The sequence below is a fragment of the Melanotaenia boesemani genome, chromosome 22 (genome assembly GCF_017639745.1).
Source record: "Melanotaenia boesemani isolate fMelBoe1 chromosome 22, fMelBoe1.pri, whole genome shotgun sequence".
Lineage (NCBI taxonomy): Eukaryota > Metazoa > Chordata > Actinopteri > Atheriniformes > Melanotaeniidae > Melanotaenia > Melanotaenia boesemani.
In genome coordinates this window covers 10079383-10096753 of record NC_055703.1, presented here as the reverse complement: position 1 = coordinate 10096753, position 17371 = coordinate 10079383, and the positions used below count along the sequence as shown (strand labels likewise).

Genomic DNA, 17371 nt, shown 5'->3' with positions numbered 1-17371 from the left:
AAGTCACTCACATCTTCTTGAAGAGTTCCTCTATATCTGTGCGAGGACAAATCTTCTGTGTGAGTGCGTAGAAAATGTCAAAGGTGAAATCTGATGGTTCGATCTCATCATTCTGTGGAGGGTAAAAAGGGTCATCTATTCATAGTTTTTTTTTCAACAATACCTGACTAGATAGAGACATCTGACTCTCATCATTGTCTGACCTTTCCACTTGGAAGGCCAAGATCCTTCAAAGCCTGGAAGATGCCCTTCTCTGTCTTCCCTGATGCAAACGTTCGTGTAATGCTACAAAAACAGAAAAGCAGAGAAAGACCAAGAATAAAGTGGAGAACAAAGAGGAGTGAACAATAATATGAAATGGGTTCAAGAAAGATTTCCTCTTACCCTCTTACAGGAATCTTTCCATTAACGTTGGTCAGGAAACACATTCTCATCCAACTAAACAAGAAAATTTACAAAAGAAAGGTTAAAGATGGCTGACCTGACTGAGCAAAACCAAACTAAACAAGTTACACGGCTCTGAACATGCTGCACATTACACTTACTGTTTCTTGAGGCATGTCATCGGACACACATTGTTGGCCTTAAAGTTGTGAATCACTGACCTCAAACCCTCAATCCACTTCTGCAAACAAACAATGCACAAGTATTGAGGACACATGCACTTCTACAAAAAAAACATGAACATAAAGCATACAAAGCATCAAAAAAGGCATCTTGTTTGCACTGTGTTTAGAAATGTTTTTGAGGAAATAAGTGAAAGCAAATAAATTCCTGCTTCCTAAGTCAACAAACAGAAACACGACAGTGATGAACTAAATAAGGTGCTGCAAGGTTTAAAGCAGTGACGATAAACACATAGATAGTGAAGACCTTGTAGCTAAAATACTGTAACGATTCAACAACATGATGGATGATAATCTGGACATTTTCTAGTCTCTTGTCTTTTGGTCTGTGCTTGAAGGACCAAGCTGGAAACAAGTTTTATACTATAGCATGTGATCCTTTGAAATGCCTTTTTATCCTTTGATTCCACAGCAAATAAACCCTGACATTATTACATTGAGATGATGGGTTTAGTGGGGGTGGTCTGCTTAGGTGTGTTGTCTACAAAGCAGGGTGTGTTTGTGTGAGTGGATGTCTGCTGCAGTGATCTATGGAGGTCTGCTACTTAGAGCGATCTGCATGCTGGGAGGTGCTAATGGTGACATGGTGGGCTTATCTACCCCAATTCTCTGTGTAAATAAAAATGTATGTGTTTGTGTGTCTAAGACCTCCCTGTCATTGGGCGCGTCATGATTGGCAGTGAGCCCTCCCCAGCACAAACAGTATTTATAACACCCATCACCACATAAACACCTTCCCATGGGAAATGAATAAAAACCAAAACTCGCTGTGGTGCTAAATAACAAATATGTGCACAAACAAAACATAACATTTTAGATAGTTTTAAAACTCATGCTGATTCTGAACTTTTCTACTAAACTGACACCTTCACACAGATTATATAAAAATATTTTCATCAGTTTAATAATACAGATTGCATTATGTCACTGCCAGTGGGCTCTTCATTTTCTCCCAGCACTTAATTATTTTCAAAACAACAAATGTCAGTTATCAAAAACTTTTTAGGATTAGTTTAGCTCACTAGCAGACATCTCTGAAGCTGACTCACTAAGATATCAAAGTGCTTCTTCTTGCTTTGGCTCTTAATTTCTACAAAGCCAGGTGAAGAAAATGAGTATAGCAAGTTTTGTTCAGCCTCCAACATGCGTGCAATCTCCCACAGTCATATTAACCTTACTCTGTTTTCCTTACAGTTAGCAAAGTACAAAGGATGGACAATGAAATGTAAATATGTAAAATACTGCAGAGGAGTCGATTCTTTTGTGTTTGTTTTGCACCCAGAGTCAGCAAATAGCTTTAATATATACAACCACACTTACTCCTAACAATTAAAAATCATTAAAATCTGTTTATTTTCTAAATATTTGAAACCTTCACTGTAATGTCAACCAAGAAACAACAGTATGTTGATGTAACGTGTTACTAGTAAAAAAAAAAAGTGTTCTTATTTCACAGTAAATAAATACTGTTATGTAAAGTAAGGAACATGATTTTAATAAATTTATTATCTACTTTTATTGGTAATAAATCAAATTATCTACGTCATAAACCTGTGCAAAAATAACTAACCATGTGAATCGCTTGACTTTAATTACTGAAATCTCCCTAATTGCATCTTTCCTGTTATTCGAGTATGTGATTTGTAAAACAGATCTTATGTTTAAATATATATATATATATATATATATATATATATATATATATATATATATATATATATATATATATATATATATATATATATATAGGACATATCTGTTAAGTGTGTGTTTGCAGAGTGGATTTACATAAAACGCAGAGTATTGGTGGACTTTTTTTGAAGCTAAAATTAAATCAAGTTGCTGCTGCTGGTGTATTGTTTGTGTTCTTAATATCTGTCACAACACTTAAGATTATTCTGATTTTAATTTAGTAAGATACAACATTTTAACTCACTGTGTGCATGTAAAAAAACATTTATTCTTATGAAGTGTACATATATGCTTAGTAACATGTATAACGGAACATAATAATAAAGGCTGGTTAATATCAGGTATTGATTAAAAACTAATGATGCTTAATAGCAGCAAAGATACATCTCTATATGCCTTAATGTTTATATTATGGCACAGCTATTTTATCCAGTTTTTGGCCTTGTGTAGGTAATCTAACCACAAGAAAAAAAGGAAAAATAACTTAAAAAGTAGGAGTATTAGAGGACATGATGAGATTTAGGGGAGGTAAGAGAGGAAAAAAAATATTCATTCATGTCTCAGAATTTATTAGAATGAATCAAGGACATGTGTAGGATGTGGCACAAAAACCTTTATCCAGTCTATTTAATTATTTCTTAATGTATATATAATTTTTTTAAGGGAATGTTTAATTAATTTTAGATGTATCCCATTTGCTAAGCAGTGTTTATCCTAGCTGGACAACATTCAGCATGCTTTAGGACCATCAAAAACATCCATCTAAATGTATTCATAAATTTTACTTAAAGGGAGTATTTCTAAAATATGACAAGCACAGCAGCTCCACGTGTCACACAGATAAATAGAGATTTATTGCATTTAATTACTTATTATTGTAAAAAGAAAATGAAAATGTTTGCAACTTAAGTTTTTGGCTAACTCAAATTATTTAAAGCAGTACTGACATCAGATATAAAATCAGAAAATTCTTTGAATGTAAATTTAAGGTCAGCGCTCCATCACCATTGCTCTACTTCGGTTTGCCAGTTTGTATGAGGTGTGGAAATCTGGTACATGTGTGTATTCACCCTGGCTGTTTCAGGGCTCTCTGCCACCATGAACATGAAGCTGAGGTTGACCAGATCTGTGCCACTGCAGATGCAGATGATGCATCCCTCCAGGTCTGCCTCGGTTTTTCCGATGGACTCGAATGATGATAAGATTTTTGGGTCCTGTGGAGAAAGAGTGAGCGATAACAAATTTATGGGACAATAGGTGATCAAATCTTTGCTGCGACAAACATGGCCCCAAAAAAGTAACATAAACACCCTTAAAAATAAATTAAATGTGGTCCTTAAAAGTTTCTGAAGCATTTACAGATCTGAAAAATTAAATGTGTCTCCTTTTAATTATGAGGTTTTATGTATCAGGACATCAAAATTCAATCTCTTACTGGTTCAGAATTAGGAGGGTAAGTAGCAGCCAAGTGTTGCTAAAACAATAGATTTGATTCAGTGATAATCAGAAAGTCTTAGCACCTCCAAAAGGGAAGAAGTTTTTGCAGTTTGCTGCTCTCAAACATTCATGCAAAGACATTAACACCGATCTTAAAAATAGATCTTTACTGCTCATCAATCTGAAGGATTACAAGACATTTCTAGACAATTTAGACTCTATCTACAATCAGTGGATATTTAGGCAAGTTTACTGCAAAGTCAGACTAAGTGAATAAAAAAAAAAACATAACTGAGCTACTTCTCAGACTTTTCAGGCCTCAGGACATTAAATATAAAAGTTGATGACTGTTCATTGAGAAAAAGACTAAACAAGCTTATTTGTAAGCTTGCAGCAGAAAGCTTCTTCTCTCCATAAAGAACAAGGCAGCACAACCTAGACTGCAAAACAAATCACAAGACCCCTGGACCAATGTTCTTTGGACAGACACAACCAAAATTGTTTGGTCAAAATAATATAAAAACAATAAACAGCAAACCAACACAAACGTATGATAGAAACTGTTAAGTACGAATGTGGAGGAGTAATCATTAGACTTCTTTGACTACAAGACAAATTTGCAATCATTAAACCAACCATGAACTCCTGCATACCAAAGTATTCTTGAGTCTAATGTGAGGCTATCTGTCTAACAGCTAATGCTTGGCTGAAACTGGACCATGCAACAGGACAACAATCCAAAACACAGCAGCAAATCTACAACAGGATGGCAAGAAAAGGAATCAAGGTGTTGTAATGACCCAGTCCAAGTTCAGACTTCAATCTGATTGAAATGTTGTGTATAAACCACTATTAATCAACATCAGTAAAATGAACCAATGTTCTCTCGCTGTAAAAACACAACTCTTCACTCCTCCTGATTTCACTCAGATTTCAGTCTGCAACCTTCATCACCATAGGAGTCATGTGTTTTGGTTATATGACTGAATTAACAGCAACAGACAATCAGCTATGAAGCTTTAAAAACCCAGCCAGCAATCATCCGATCCCATTCAAATATTCCTGCTCATTAGATTATGAGAAATAGCTTTTAGGGCTTGTGTAACAATGTCATCCTCGGAGGAGAAGCCCTGCTATCGCTTTTCTGTTACCAACAAAACAGCAAGCGGCATTTGAACAAACAGGAGGAGCTGCTATCAGGCTGAAGTATCTGTATACGTGCCCTCACACATGCACAAACACACATCCGCAGAGAGGACAAAATGAAGAGGCTTGTTTCTGCTGTCAACAGTACACACAGAATCTAGGAATGGTTATGATGGTTATGTTTACACCATTATTATAGTGCTTCCTGTCAGGATCTGACTTTTAGTAGCTAGATAGGCTTGCATTCTAATTAAAAGCAGGTACACGCATGGGTGTCTAATAACAGCTTTCATAATTCATATAGTCGGCATGAAGCCAAATACTACGATATTGTGTGTCACTGTCAATGGTACGTTGCATGAATCAATATTTAATATACAAAGAAACCCTGCAGGTTTGTGTGTGTGCGTACCATGCTCCATATCCGGAAAATAAACAACTGACTGGTTGCCAGATGCAGTGCAAATGCAGAATGATGCTTCTAATCAATAAGTCCTGCGTCTTTCAGGATCAGTTCCCTTTTATACAATAAAGATGAGTCTGTTTAACAAAGACAGAGCATCCTGTAACTGTGAGCTGTTCATACAGTCGTGTGCACTCCTTAACTTGGTGGTTCTCTGACAGCTTACTGCCACAGAAGCACGATTTTTCATTATTTTCTGTGGGTCAAAAGCACAAGCCACGACTGCAAAAACAGTTTCAAATACAACCTGCGACTGAACCCGACCAGGGTAGCATAAATATTAATCAGTTAAATATTTCATGTTTATGTTCTGCTAGTGCCCCCTCATGAATCTGGTATTTGAGAGAGAATTTCAGCAGTGAGAAGTCAAGAGGGAGTCCCAGATCAGACATTATATTACTAAAATATACCACTGCAGCCCTGCCTAATTTAAGCATGAATAATGTGTCTGACATGACTGTCTCCCCAGATTTTACCAGCACTGTCAGATTGGGAGCAAAAAGCTGTGTGTTGGTTGTGTCGTGGACTATTAAGTATAAATTTTATGAGAGCAAAAGTGAAGAAATTGTCTTTTGTACAAGGTCTTACCTTTGGGACGGCACCTACACGAATACTGTTGATTAGGGAACACTCAAGAACTTGGCCTTCCTGTGGGAGATAGGAACAGGTGGAAAAATGATGAAAGGAAGCAGAGGAAGAGGAAAAGATAAGAGTAAAAGATGGAGAGAACAAGGCAGAAGGGTTATAGTGAATCTTATTCGTGATTACTGCCAGTAGATTTTCCTGTTTAAAAACAACTGAGCCAACTTCTGACTGTTTTGTAATTGTGTAATACCGTTGAACATATGTAATTAAGTTAAAATGATAAATGGATGGACAGATCTGCTTTGTTTACCAGCCACTTAAAAATATAAATAAAAGCAGGTTTTCCTTCTGGGAAATTTTGAAAGTGATATAAATTAGACAGAAAACAAAGCAGCCTTTTATAAATGTTGCCTGTAATGGAAAATGTATCATGCCTGCCAGATGATTTTAATACCAGGCATCATAACTCAAATAAATCTGGTTGTCACAAATGTTAGAAGTTAATTTACATATCTGCTGTACACTTTTGGAAATTGTCAACAGTAAGGTCAATACAATGCAAGTGTTAATGAAAAATGCTATAATATGCACTAAGACATGCTTTTCAGGAAAGAAGCAATGTTTCTGTGAGGAATGCAATTTCAGAAAAAAACTGTATGAAAAAGAAAAGATGAAGTAGTGGAGACTGTACCTTTCCCTCACTTTTCGAGGTGATGAAAAAGCCATACTCATCAACCTTCATCTGACAGTTGGGCTCAAAGATATATGGATCCTGCAGGGGGAAAAATCATTTTTTTGTAAGAGAGGAGGCTTTATCGATCAGTTTCATTTAATACCGCCACACATTACACAGCCTGCAAGGATGAAATAATCAGACAACTAGACGGAGCTCAGAAACATTTTATATGGTATACCTACCAGCCTTACAATGCACTCATATACACACAGAGTGGTGGAAACTACACACATAAAGTGCAAATATGTTTAGTATCTAAACGCATATTACGTACAGAGAATGTGAAATCTAGCGCTAAGTCAAACAGAGATATATTTGAGTATGTATATACAGCAGGCAAAGCTGGATGAGACACATGAGTGCATTCCTGGATGCACATGTGTCTACAAAGAGTCTTAGCTCAGCTACTGTGATACTACTGCACACATGTAGTGCAGCTCTCCATCTGTCAGTTACACATGAATGAACACTGTTTAGCCTTTCTTAGCATTTCACACTCTGATTATGTTAAAATACCTGTATTAAAGTATTTTTTTTTAAATCTCATTCATATCTTTAGAAAAGAACAAAATAGCATAGACCATGGCTGCTGGGTCCCTTTTACTCTATTATTAGTTATAGAGAAGAATCTGATCAAGTCACACACACAAGCATCTACATGTAATTTATTATTTCAGGATTTTGCTGCCATGAGATAAACAGCTGCAGAAAAGACTAGGCTGGGTTATAATTTGGCAGAGCCCTGACATGTAAAACCTCCATAAAAAAACCCAGAGAACAATCCTATTTCCATTTAGGAAACAGCAAGCTGGCTCTAAGTGCAGCTAAAAGCTTGATTCTCTTTCATCTGAATTAAGACTGACAGGGGCTTCATTTTATAGAGTAGCCAGGTCTATGAAGGAGATGCTCTAAAATAAGCCCTGGCTGTTAAGAGCTTTCAGCAGGCTACTGTTACACCATTAGACAAAGCAAAGAAACAATAAACCGGGGGTTCAACGGTCTCCACTGGTTGGATGAGAATCACTATTTATGGCAGTCCAGCGCCACCTGAACATTTGTACATTCTCTCCCACATGCCAAAATGGGTGTGTTGATCCTCTTTCTGACTTTGAACCTGACATCACATAAATGACATTTAAGACTGGAAAATTGAATAGAAGCTCAATAACATGTAGATGATATTCTAACACAGAAATAAGCTTGTGTTTTTAGTTTCTCGAAGATCTGGACTGTTATTCTCTGCTTTCAGCACCTGTCAATATAAGGCAGCTTGGTCCCCATGGAAACTAAACATAAGCTAGATCTTAAGTTATCAACCTCCAATCAGCGTGATAATGGATGACACGGGCAAAGAGAAAGCCCTTTGGCTATTAGCATGCTAGATTACATGAGATCTCTTTAACCTTTGACTTCCATGTTTCTGGACTGTCAGAGAGGGAAAAATCGTTAGATATGTCTCACTGAGACAAATACATCAGGCAGTTTCAGCTTTTATTCAAGTAGAGGTACTCTATTCTATCTTATGATGCTTTAAATACAGACAGGACAGAAGAAAGTCCAACAACCTTTGTTGAAGAAGCTTCAAAACGTGCTGAATATAATTATCAATAAAACATAACAAAACAAAATAAAAAACTGAGGTAAGATGGTGGTGTTATGTCTCCATATGACATCATCAATATTAACTTTGTTCCCATTGAGGTCAAACCCTGACCCTGTCCTGTCTTAGCTTGAATGCACAGCAGCAACGCACTGAGGCCTTTTTCAGAAGCATGGTGGCCCAGTTTCATAGCTGTCTTTGGCATGGCTGCGGATTTAACGATGGCTTTCTGTGCACTCTTTCAAGTTTTCCTCTTTGCCTATGAGAGCTCCTCCTCCCTGCTCAGACGGCCACATAAATGGAGAGGACTGAGGGGATTTCCTAATGTGTGCATGGGTATGTGCGCGCGTTTGGGTGACACACTTTGCCTTTGCACGTCAAATGTCCTACCTAAGTGTCCTGATTAAGTTCATCAGAGGAAACGTGGGCAAAAAGGAAGATATGTATGGGTCATATGCCCATCATATGCAAAACTGTCCTTATTTTGTTTAGTAAAATATTCTATGAAGCTATTTCAATTGATTTATTTTAATAAAATATTGAGACAGCTTTACTTTCAGTGTTTCTTTGTTTTATTTTTCTATTCTGCTACAGCACCACGAATAGATCCAGTTTAGCACAAATGAAGTCTAATCTAAAGTACTATATCTATTTATACTACACAGATACTCTTTTCAGTGTGCAGAATGTGTTGCAGACATGCAGTCACCACGTTCAAGCGTCTTTATGAGCCTGATCCATTTGTCCTGCCTATTGCTAGAACTCTGACTAAAACAATGATGCATCAGGTAATAAATGAAACAACTCTGCTCTGTGTGATTGTGTGTGCTTGCATGAGTCATGTTGCAAGGAAATAAATCTGTTTATGTGGTCACATTGGGGACCCGCCTCACTTTTGGGGGCAAAAAGCAAATCCGTATCATGCAAATGATCACATTTTACAGTGAAGACCTGTTTTAAGGCTTGGTTCTGTGAAACGAAAGCGACCTGAGAGGGCACATTTGCAACCTTATGAGAAGGAGGACAGTCATTAAGGTGAAGGATGATAACAGGGTCATTTCTAACAGCATGCAACTCATGCTGAACTTTCCTCACCTGGTCTAGATTATTAAACTAAAGAGGTTCTATAGTTATTGATTAATTAAGTGACCAGTGTAGAAGTGCATCATATTTACCTCATCAAACCTGTCAAAGGCAGCACCTTCCTGCATGAACTCAGGCAGGTGCTTCTGCCAGTTGAATTCGTAAGATTTTGTCATGGCTGCTCACAACCCTGAAAGACAAAACAAGGAGGGAAAGATGAGTTAAAAAACTAGAAATAAGAAAGTTAGTAAAGACTATAACAACCAGGACTGAACAGCTCCAGTCACTTATCAAAAAATATCCATATGCAAACACTGATAAATAAAATTTGATAGGCTGAAATTTGAGATTATTTTAAATACTAATGAATCATTTAGATTTATTTTAGATTAAATAAAGACATATATGTCAAGTATTTTTGATAGTTTGACTTGATCTGTTGTCAGACCAGTACATTTAGACACAAATGGGACAAACAGATCAGTCATTTGGGTTATAATATGTTATTTTCATAAATAAATGGTTATTGAGCAGTTAAAAGTTGTCGAATCACATCAGACTACAACCGGGATGTAATAATGTATATACAAGATTAGTAGAACCATCACAGGGCAACGCCTGGATGAGACCCCACAAAATACTATCTGACAGTTGAAAAGTATCTGTGGGTAGATTTTACATTAGGTCTACTTTGATCTTGCATTTGGCCTGAAACTGTCTGGGGGTACACCATACTCCTCTTAAAACACGTAAAAAAGCAAGTCAGGTTTGATTCATGTGACACTGCACGTGTATCATCTTGTAAGACACCCAGCTCAGGGATGGGAGGGGGTCCTGATAGGAAACTGTAATATTGTTGATGACACCGCCCAAATATAGGCTCTCCTTACGTCAGGCTCAAATGTGTCAGGCTAAACTGTGAGGGAGAAGCACACAGAACGTGACATACTATGTATAGTCTGAGAGCTCAGCTTTATTAAGTCATTATGGGAATACTCTGAGGTGTGATTTGATTTTGATTTGCAGGTCTTTTAAGCCGTGGAGCTACTGAGGATATGATGTTGAGTATACAGAAGAGCAATCACACCTTTACATTATATTAAATCGCATAGAAAATGAAGTGTGCTTTGCATGTTTAAAATGCAGTTCAGTGTCTCAACAACAGTTTTTATTGGTGTTACTGTCTACTTGCATGAGTGTGAATTATGTGCCCATTAGAGTGGCACAGGATGCAGACTCAAGACCTACGTTTCATACAGAAAGTGCTCATTTCCTTCTAGGAATAGATAAAAGGAAAGTAATGTTGACGGGTGAGGTGGCAAGAGTGAAAAAAAGAAGGACAACAGAGAAAGAGTCTGAAGGAGAACTGGGGAAAATGAATGTGTAAATAGACAAGAGAAGGAAAAGAAAATGTATTTAGAGAACTAAAATTAGGTGGGAAACAGACAGATGTGACAGACGGATGAGAGACTGAAATGATAAGCATCTTAATAGAACTGAATAGTGGTGGGCAGGGAAATGGAGGAGTGAAACGGCTGTGTGTGGCAGGCTGGCTGAAGAGTGATGAGGAAACGGTGAGGGGAGTACAGCAGGAGGGTGTCTGCTTTTGATGTGGGGAACACAGATTAAAGACAACATCAACTGAGGTTACAGAGAGCTACCTGCTGGGTGGGCTACAGTCCACCACTGGTGTGACAAACACAGATGAAACCTGGGTGCTAAGATGTCTAAAAGCTGCCACGTTAAAAATACAGAATGATTCAGAAAATCTAAATAACCAAATGGATGCTAATGAGAATTGAACTCTACATATGCAAGGTCAATATTTATTCTGCATTCCTGCTACTGCTTTTCACTGCTGCAGGAGATGTGACATCCAGACCCAGTTAACATACCCCACTGATGGAAAAAAAGGGTCAAGTACAAAAACACAGCACTTAACAGAGGAATGCAAACACTAGTGACAGTTAACGTTCCAAAATACAGTGTTATTTAATCACATCAAACAATATCTAAAACGAAAACTTGTATACTTGAAAGTGATTCATAAAAGGAGGATTGACATCTCTGATTTGAAGTAATTGGGTTGTGCTGTCCTGTCTGATGTTAGCCTAGATCTCACCACAGTATGCATTAGATAACATTTTCCTCAGTGGCAGAAAATCTGTCCAATAGCAGTGCAGCAATGAGGTTTCACAAGGCCACGTTAGCTCGCACGCTGGGTCTCTGAGCTCCTGGATGTGTGAATGTGCACGTGAGGAGCCGAGGGAAGCTACAGGAAGTCAGTGAGGTCCGAGCCCCCTGTCCAACCCTGACAATGAGATAATTACGATAGATAGAAGCCCCGCGAGGAACGCTGTTCTCAGCGTCCTCATCTAAAATTGCAGCTAGGGTAACACCCAGCGGTCCCACACCTCATAAACTAAAATTAGCCTGTAGCTACATCAGTCAGCCAGAGGTGGAGGGGTTGACTAGGGACACACTCATATGAACACAACCGACCACAGCAAGAGAGAGCCACATGAGACGTGGCTGCCACAATGAGCAAAGCTCTTTTGTAATGTGTAATCCACTACAGGTATTAACAATGGATGTTAAAAATAACCAAGTGAGATAACAGGAAGCTGAGGGGGGAACAGGTGTTTTTAATCAGCATGTTTGATGCCTCATTTGATTTTACAGCACATTGATTTAAAATTTTACAACATTAATGACAGACAGAAAGCATGTCACAGTTTTCTGTTTTATCTGCAGAAGCAGTAGGTTTTTCATGTTTGTTTGATCTCTGTTAAACTAAGTGTCAAACAGCTGTTGTGAGTTAGAGCATCAGAAAGAAACCACGCACTTTATCATGCAACTTTCGCTACAATCTTTTTATGTGCATATCACCTCATCATGTGCAGCCTGACTTGAGATCCTGCTGAATAAAAACTGATAATTGCATTATTTTATGTAATGCAGCTGTGTACCTTTCATGGCTACTTCTATCCAACCAGGCGGATCAACAAATGACAGCAGACCTATCATACCATTTGAAAGCTATAGGGCAAAGGTAAGCCATAGTAGCACTGAATACAACTCGGGAAAAGTTATATTTTTACTCTGCTTCCACTTCATTTTCCTGTGTTTTCCTTTCCTTGTATGATGCATTTACATGTTCCATGTGCATTTACACTAACAGTAGTATTTCACAACAAATTTCACAACAAATGGTTTGCAATCACAAACTCTACAGGCCCACATGCTGATATTGCAGATTTAATCTCTTGTCAGTGCAACTGAAGAAAAGTAGTTCCCTGTTCACCAAAAGCTGTGCTCACCTGTGATTGTCATGACAGTAATGAGTAAGGTATCCGCTGTAATCGCTCATACATTGTAAATCTATTTCAAGAGGGATGATACTGGGTAGAATAGAAGAAAGTAGATCAGACTTTGCGCTCACATACAAGCATTTTTAGTTACTCTGGCTAATTAGATATCACCTCAGGTTGTAGGTGAGCTTCATCTTTGAAAGAACAAAAATGTGTCTTACCATGAATGTCATTAAAGAGGTGTGTATACATGTAGTAACCCCACAAAGTGTATTTTTTTTACTTTTTAGCTGTAGTCACAGCTTAGAAAGAATGTTAACTGTGAGCGAGGCTAAAACACAATCATAAGGAAGCATCCAGGCATCATTTTTGTCTTAAATCTTAAGAATTATGTGGCCACATTCTGGTGCAACTTGTCCATCATATACAGTTATCCTATTTAATCCATACTTTATTGAGTTTGTGTACCTGATTGTCAACATGCAATGACTTATTTGCCATGGGAAATAGATTTGGATTCGCTTTACATATATAAAGCCACAGCTATTCCTGATTGAGCAGAGCTTTGTTAACTTATTTATGTATTGACACGGCTTCATTACAAGGTTTGTCAAGCAACGCCTTAACAGCAAATGTGATGACGCAATCTTATTCCACAAAACTCAACGACATCTTTTACACAGGGAGCGTGATTTTAATAAAGTCTTATCTAACCTCAATTGGTTTCAAATTAAGTTATGTTTATAATAAACATGTGATTCAAATTATATGAATCTATCATTTTTGTTTCATTTTCACTGTCATCACCAACAGCCCAGCTCAGAAACTGCCTCATCAAGGCCCTTATTACTGAATGAAATACGATTAGATTTTTTATTTTTAAAATGATTTGGAACATCTGATGTTAGTTTGAACTACGTCAAACCAAACATATTTCAGACAACTAAGGCTAGCTTCATTAAGTGTGATTGTAATCCACAGTGGTGCCTCATGACAGGGTTGTTGTTGAAGATTAGAACGTCAACTATATCAGAAATGGAGAGTGATGTTAGAACCAAATGGAATTTTTGCTAGCAGCTAGCACTTATAACTCTGTCTATGCAAAATCATATTATTCAAAATATTAATGTTAAAAGTTTTAAGACATCACCCTCTCAGCAGTTCACTTGCTTGATCTAGTAAGAGCACAGAAAGCTGGATAACTACAAAGAAATGAAAAAATACACAAACTAACCTGGTACTAACACATGACAACAACAAAAGTAACTCAAACTAATTACCAACATTAATCCCACCAAACTGTTAATGCTTGCAAATGGAAAGGATTTTGCATAAAAACATGACAGAGCATCTTTGTATTAATGATCAATGAGCACACTTTCTCATTTGATGTTTTTTCATAGTTTAATCTAATTGCATGAACTTATAAGTGTCAGGGAAAAAAATAGTCTAAATAACGGCTCAGCTTTATAAACACACTGAGTCAGAACTCAGCGATGTGGTATGCTGTATATTGTCATTTCTTTTAGTGCTGTTCCCCACCCACAAGGCTTAGTTTTAGAGCCTTTACAAATGAAACATGCCTTTAACATACTGTAGAAAGGCCGGGGTTTAAAAAATGACACAGCTGATATTGATCTGCTGATTACTGTAGTGCAATGCAGACATACACATCTAAATCCCTTTTCTTTCCCACATATCCTTAAATTGTATGTCTACTTGAAGTTGCTTTTTTCAACAATACCATCAGGCCTCTTCTGCTTGTGTTCCCATCAAAGAACACATACACATCTACACACTCACCCACACTGACTCACAAGTCCCACAAAGCGATTTTCTTTGTGACCATTGTGTTTGAATGTGGCCATTTTTTTCCAAGAGAGTTTTGTTTTAGCTCATCGGGACATTTTCAGTTTATTTCTTATCTATAATGTTTAAATTGGTGTACCGAGTGCAGCATGTTAGTGTAATGAAGAAAAATGCAAATGAGGATCTTTTTTGTGGTATTTGAAGTCTTTAACCAATTTGTACATGAACGCCAATGGTGATGCCAAAAGTTGCATTACACGTCCTCTGACAAAGCTGAATGTGGACAGTGCCAGCATGCACCTCATTCTTGGGACTGCTTTCAGGAATTTTTATTCTTCAGGATATCAGTCTATATAAAATAGGGATACTATGTGTATGTGCTCGTACTCGGTATTCACAAAAGTGTTCGGATACTACAGTATTTGATACCAATGTGAAAAATTAACAAATTAATGTAAAGGGATCAATCTGTGGAATTAATGCATTAATTAGTGAATTAACACATAAACAACAAATTTATTAATGCCATATTAAAAATCCAAAATTTGCATTATCTCAGTGAGAGAATCTTATTTTGGGAATTACGTTGTTTGTGACCGGATCCACCAAAAACATTTCATCCTCTTTAATTATGAAGTTTCAGATACTTTTCAAACCTTACAACTATCATTTTTATCATTGTGTGCCCAGAAACAAAGTTATTATGGTTAACTTTTTTAAAAATCTGAATCTGGCATTATCTCAGTGAGAAAAGCGTATTTTAAGCATACTGATGTCTTGTCACAGCGGTGAACATAATCCACCAAAAACCACTTTATCCTACTTATCTATGAAGATTCTGTTTGTTTACACGCCTTACATTTACAGGATGGCAGCAGAATGACCCATTTGATAGATCACACAATTAACCACTCAGTCGTCGTATTTGACATTCTGGTCCACACTTCTTACCAGTTAACTGTAATGGGATTAATTAGTACTCATATCTGTACTCAGTATGGACAAGTACTCAGATGTAAGTACTTGTACTTGGTTTGAAAAAATGTGGCATTGGTGCATCCCTAATATAAAGTAACACTACAAAATACAAACAAAAAAGAAAACATTATTTCAGCTACTGACTGTCTTTTGTTTACCTATGATCCCAATCATTTTGCAACCAACGATCACTTTTACAGATTCCTTCTTAAATATCTTTTCCAACATGAATTTCTTTATGACATAAGTTAAATAAATGCTACATTTTCCCATCACGTTTTATTTTTTAATTTACATCTTCAGATTGCAAAATGAAATATCATTTGGCTGGCAATTTGAAACAGATATATAATTCATAAAGCTGCTCCCAAACCCCACTGAGTCTGTGAGAAGAGAGGGGGAGACAGAATAAGCTCTGAAAGAGCATATTAATTAGAATAAAAGTGGAGAGCACCGTCAGCTGTGTGATGATGTTGCTATTTTACTATAACGTGTCCACATATATTGTGGATAAATTAGGAGACAACGAAGTTATGGCAGGCTGATCAAAAGCATGCAGAATCACAGATAAGACCAGGTGCAAATTACTGAATGAGAGCTACACAGCACATAACTGCTGGTCAGAACCAGTTTCCTCCATGGTGCAAGCAAATTGGCTTGCAGCATGAAATAATGAAATACCCACTTTATTCTGGCCCAACAAATGCAGAATTACACATGAATACCAATTAAAGAAGATGGCAAAACAGCAACATGTCATTGCAGAACTGTAGTGAAAATAGGAAATGATTCCGAGGCCAGAGCGAAAGACAACTCATGTAGGATTTTTTTTTTTTTTGGTGTTACATGTCTTGCATTAAAATGCATCACACAAAAATGAGCTCCTGTGGACAAAAACATTTAAGATTTTCTAATTTAACACAGCAAACTTAGATGCCCTTTTCTTAAAAAGTTTAACTACAAATAGGTAAAAGCTTCATGACAATAATAATAATTTCAGACAGAAATAAGGCATGAATGTGATACTCACAGAGATGCAGAGGCCTCCAGGATTAATTAAGTAGTCTATATTCTGGTTGCCGGCATACAATTACCAACCAGGATACACAGAAAAAGCACCCCATACACCATATCCTAGGAGCAAACTGCAACAGGCTGCTGCTCTGAGACCTGCGTGGAAACAACGTCTTTAACATTCATTCAATATCACAAGGAGAGTTCAGCATCCTGGTGGTGGCAACTTTGCTCAATTAAATTAGCATGAATTAGATTTAATGCTACCCTAAGATAGAATCCACTTAGAAGTTCTTGTTTTCCCATAGTTTTCCTGCAAACATCGGTCACACAGCACTCATGCTCTGAGAGTAATATCATAAAATTGAAGTGTTGTATTTAATTCAATGACAGATGGAGTGTTTTTATGACAACATGGCCTCTGCTCTCTTTGGTAACAGCACATATGAAGGTAAAATCAATGTTAATATGCCTGTGTCTGTTTTTACATTGTATTTACTCAAGGTTGCTGTCGAGGGGCAGTGCTTACTGAGTAAACACTCAACAAGGATAGAGATCCTGTATGTGTGTATGCTTGTGTATACACCGTTTAAGATATCTGATTTCACAGACTGTCACACCTCATAATGCCCAACTGCCGCTCACACACAGAGCTTTCCAACTTGTCATCTACATGCACACAACTCAAAACCTAAATGGTGAAACCCACGTTATCATGTTAATAATGACATTCTCTCTGTAACACACAAATGCAACCCTTCCATGTATATTAAATGTCTGCGGATGTCTCTCCATCCTTTCCCATGTCCACACCTGTTTGATTTGTCTGTGTCAATATGATTTACAACTTGAGCAGCGAAGAAAAACAAATGATGTTCAGCCTTCACAGGA

General features: G+C 37.3%; 1 protein-coding gene across 3 annotated transcripts in view; it reads right to left on the bottom strand.

Moving 5' to 3' along the window:
* Positions 1-17371, bottom strand: part of LOC121633568 (1-phosphatidylinositol 4,5-bisphosphate phosphodiesterase beta-4-like) — a 61239-nt gene that overhangs the window by 17606 nt on the left and 26262 nt on the right. For all 3 annotated transcript variants that reach the window (XM_041975672.1, XM_041975674.1, XM_041975673.1), the window contains exons 4-11: positions 9461-9558; positions 6641-6721; positions 5953-6012; positions 3389-3532; positions 546-625; positions 385-438; positions 204-285; positions 12-112 (exon numbers count right to left, since the gene is read on the bottom strand). In XM_041975672.1, the coding sequence (XP_041831606.1) occupies positions 12-112; positions 204-285; positions 385-438; positions 546-625; positions 3389-3532; positions 5953-6012; positions 6641-6721; positions 9461-9544 (686 nt within the window). In that variant the 5' untranslated portion in view covers positions 9545-9558. The remainder of the gene's footprint in view (positions 1-11; positions 113-203; positions 286-384; positions 439-545; positions 626-3388; positions 3533-5952; positions 6013-6640; positions 6722-9460; positions 9559-17371) is intronic.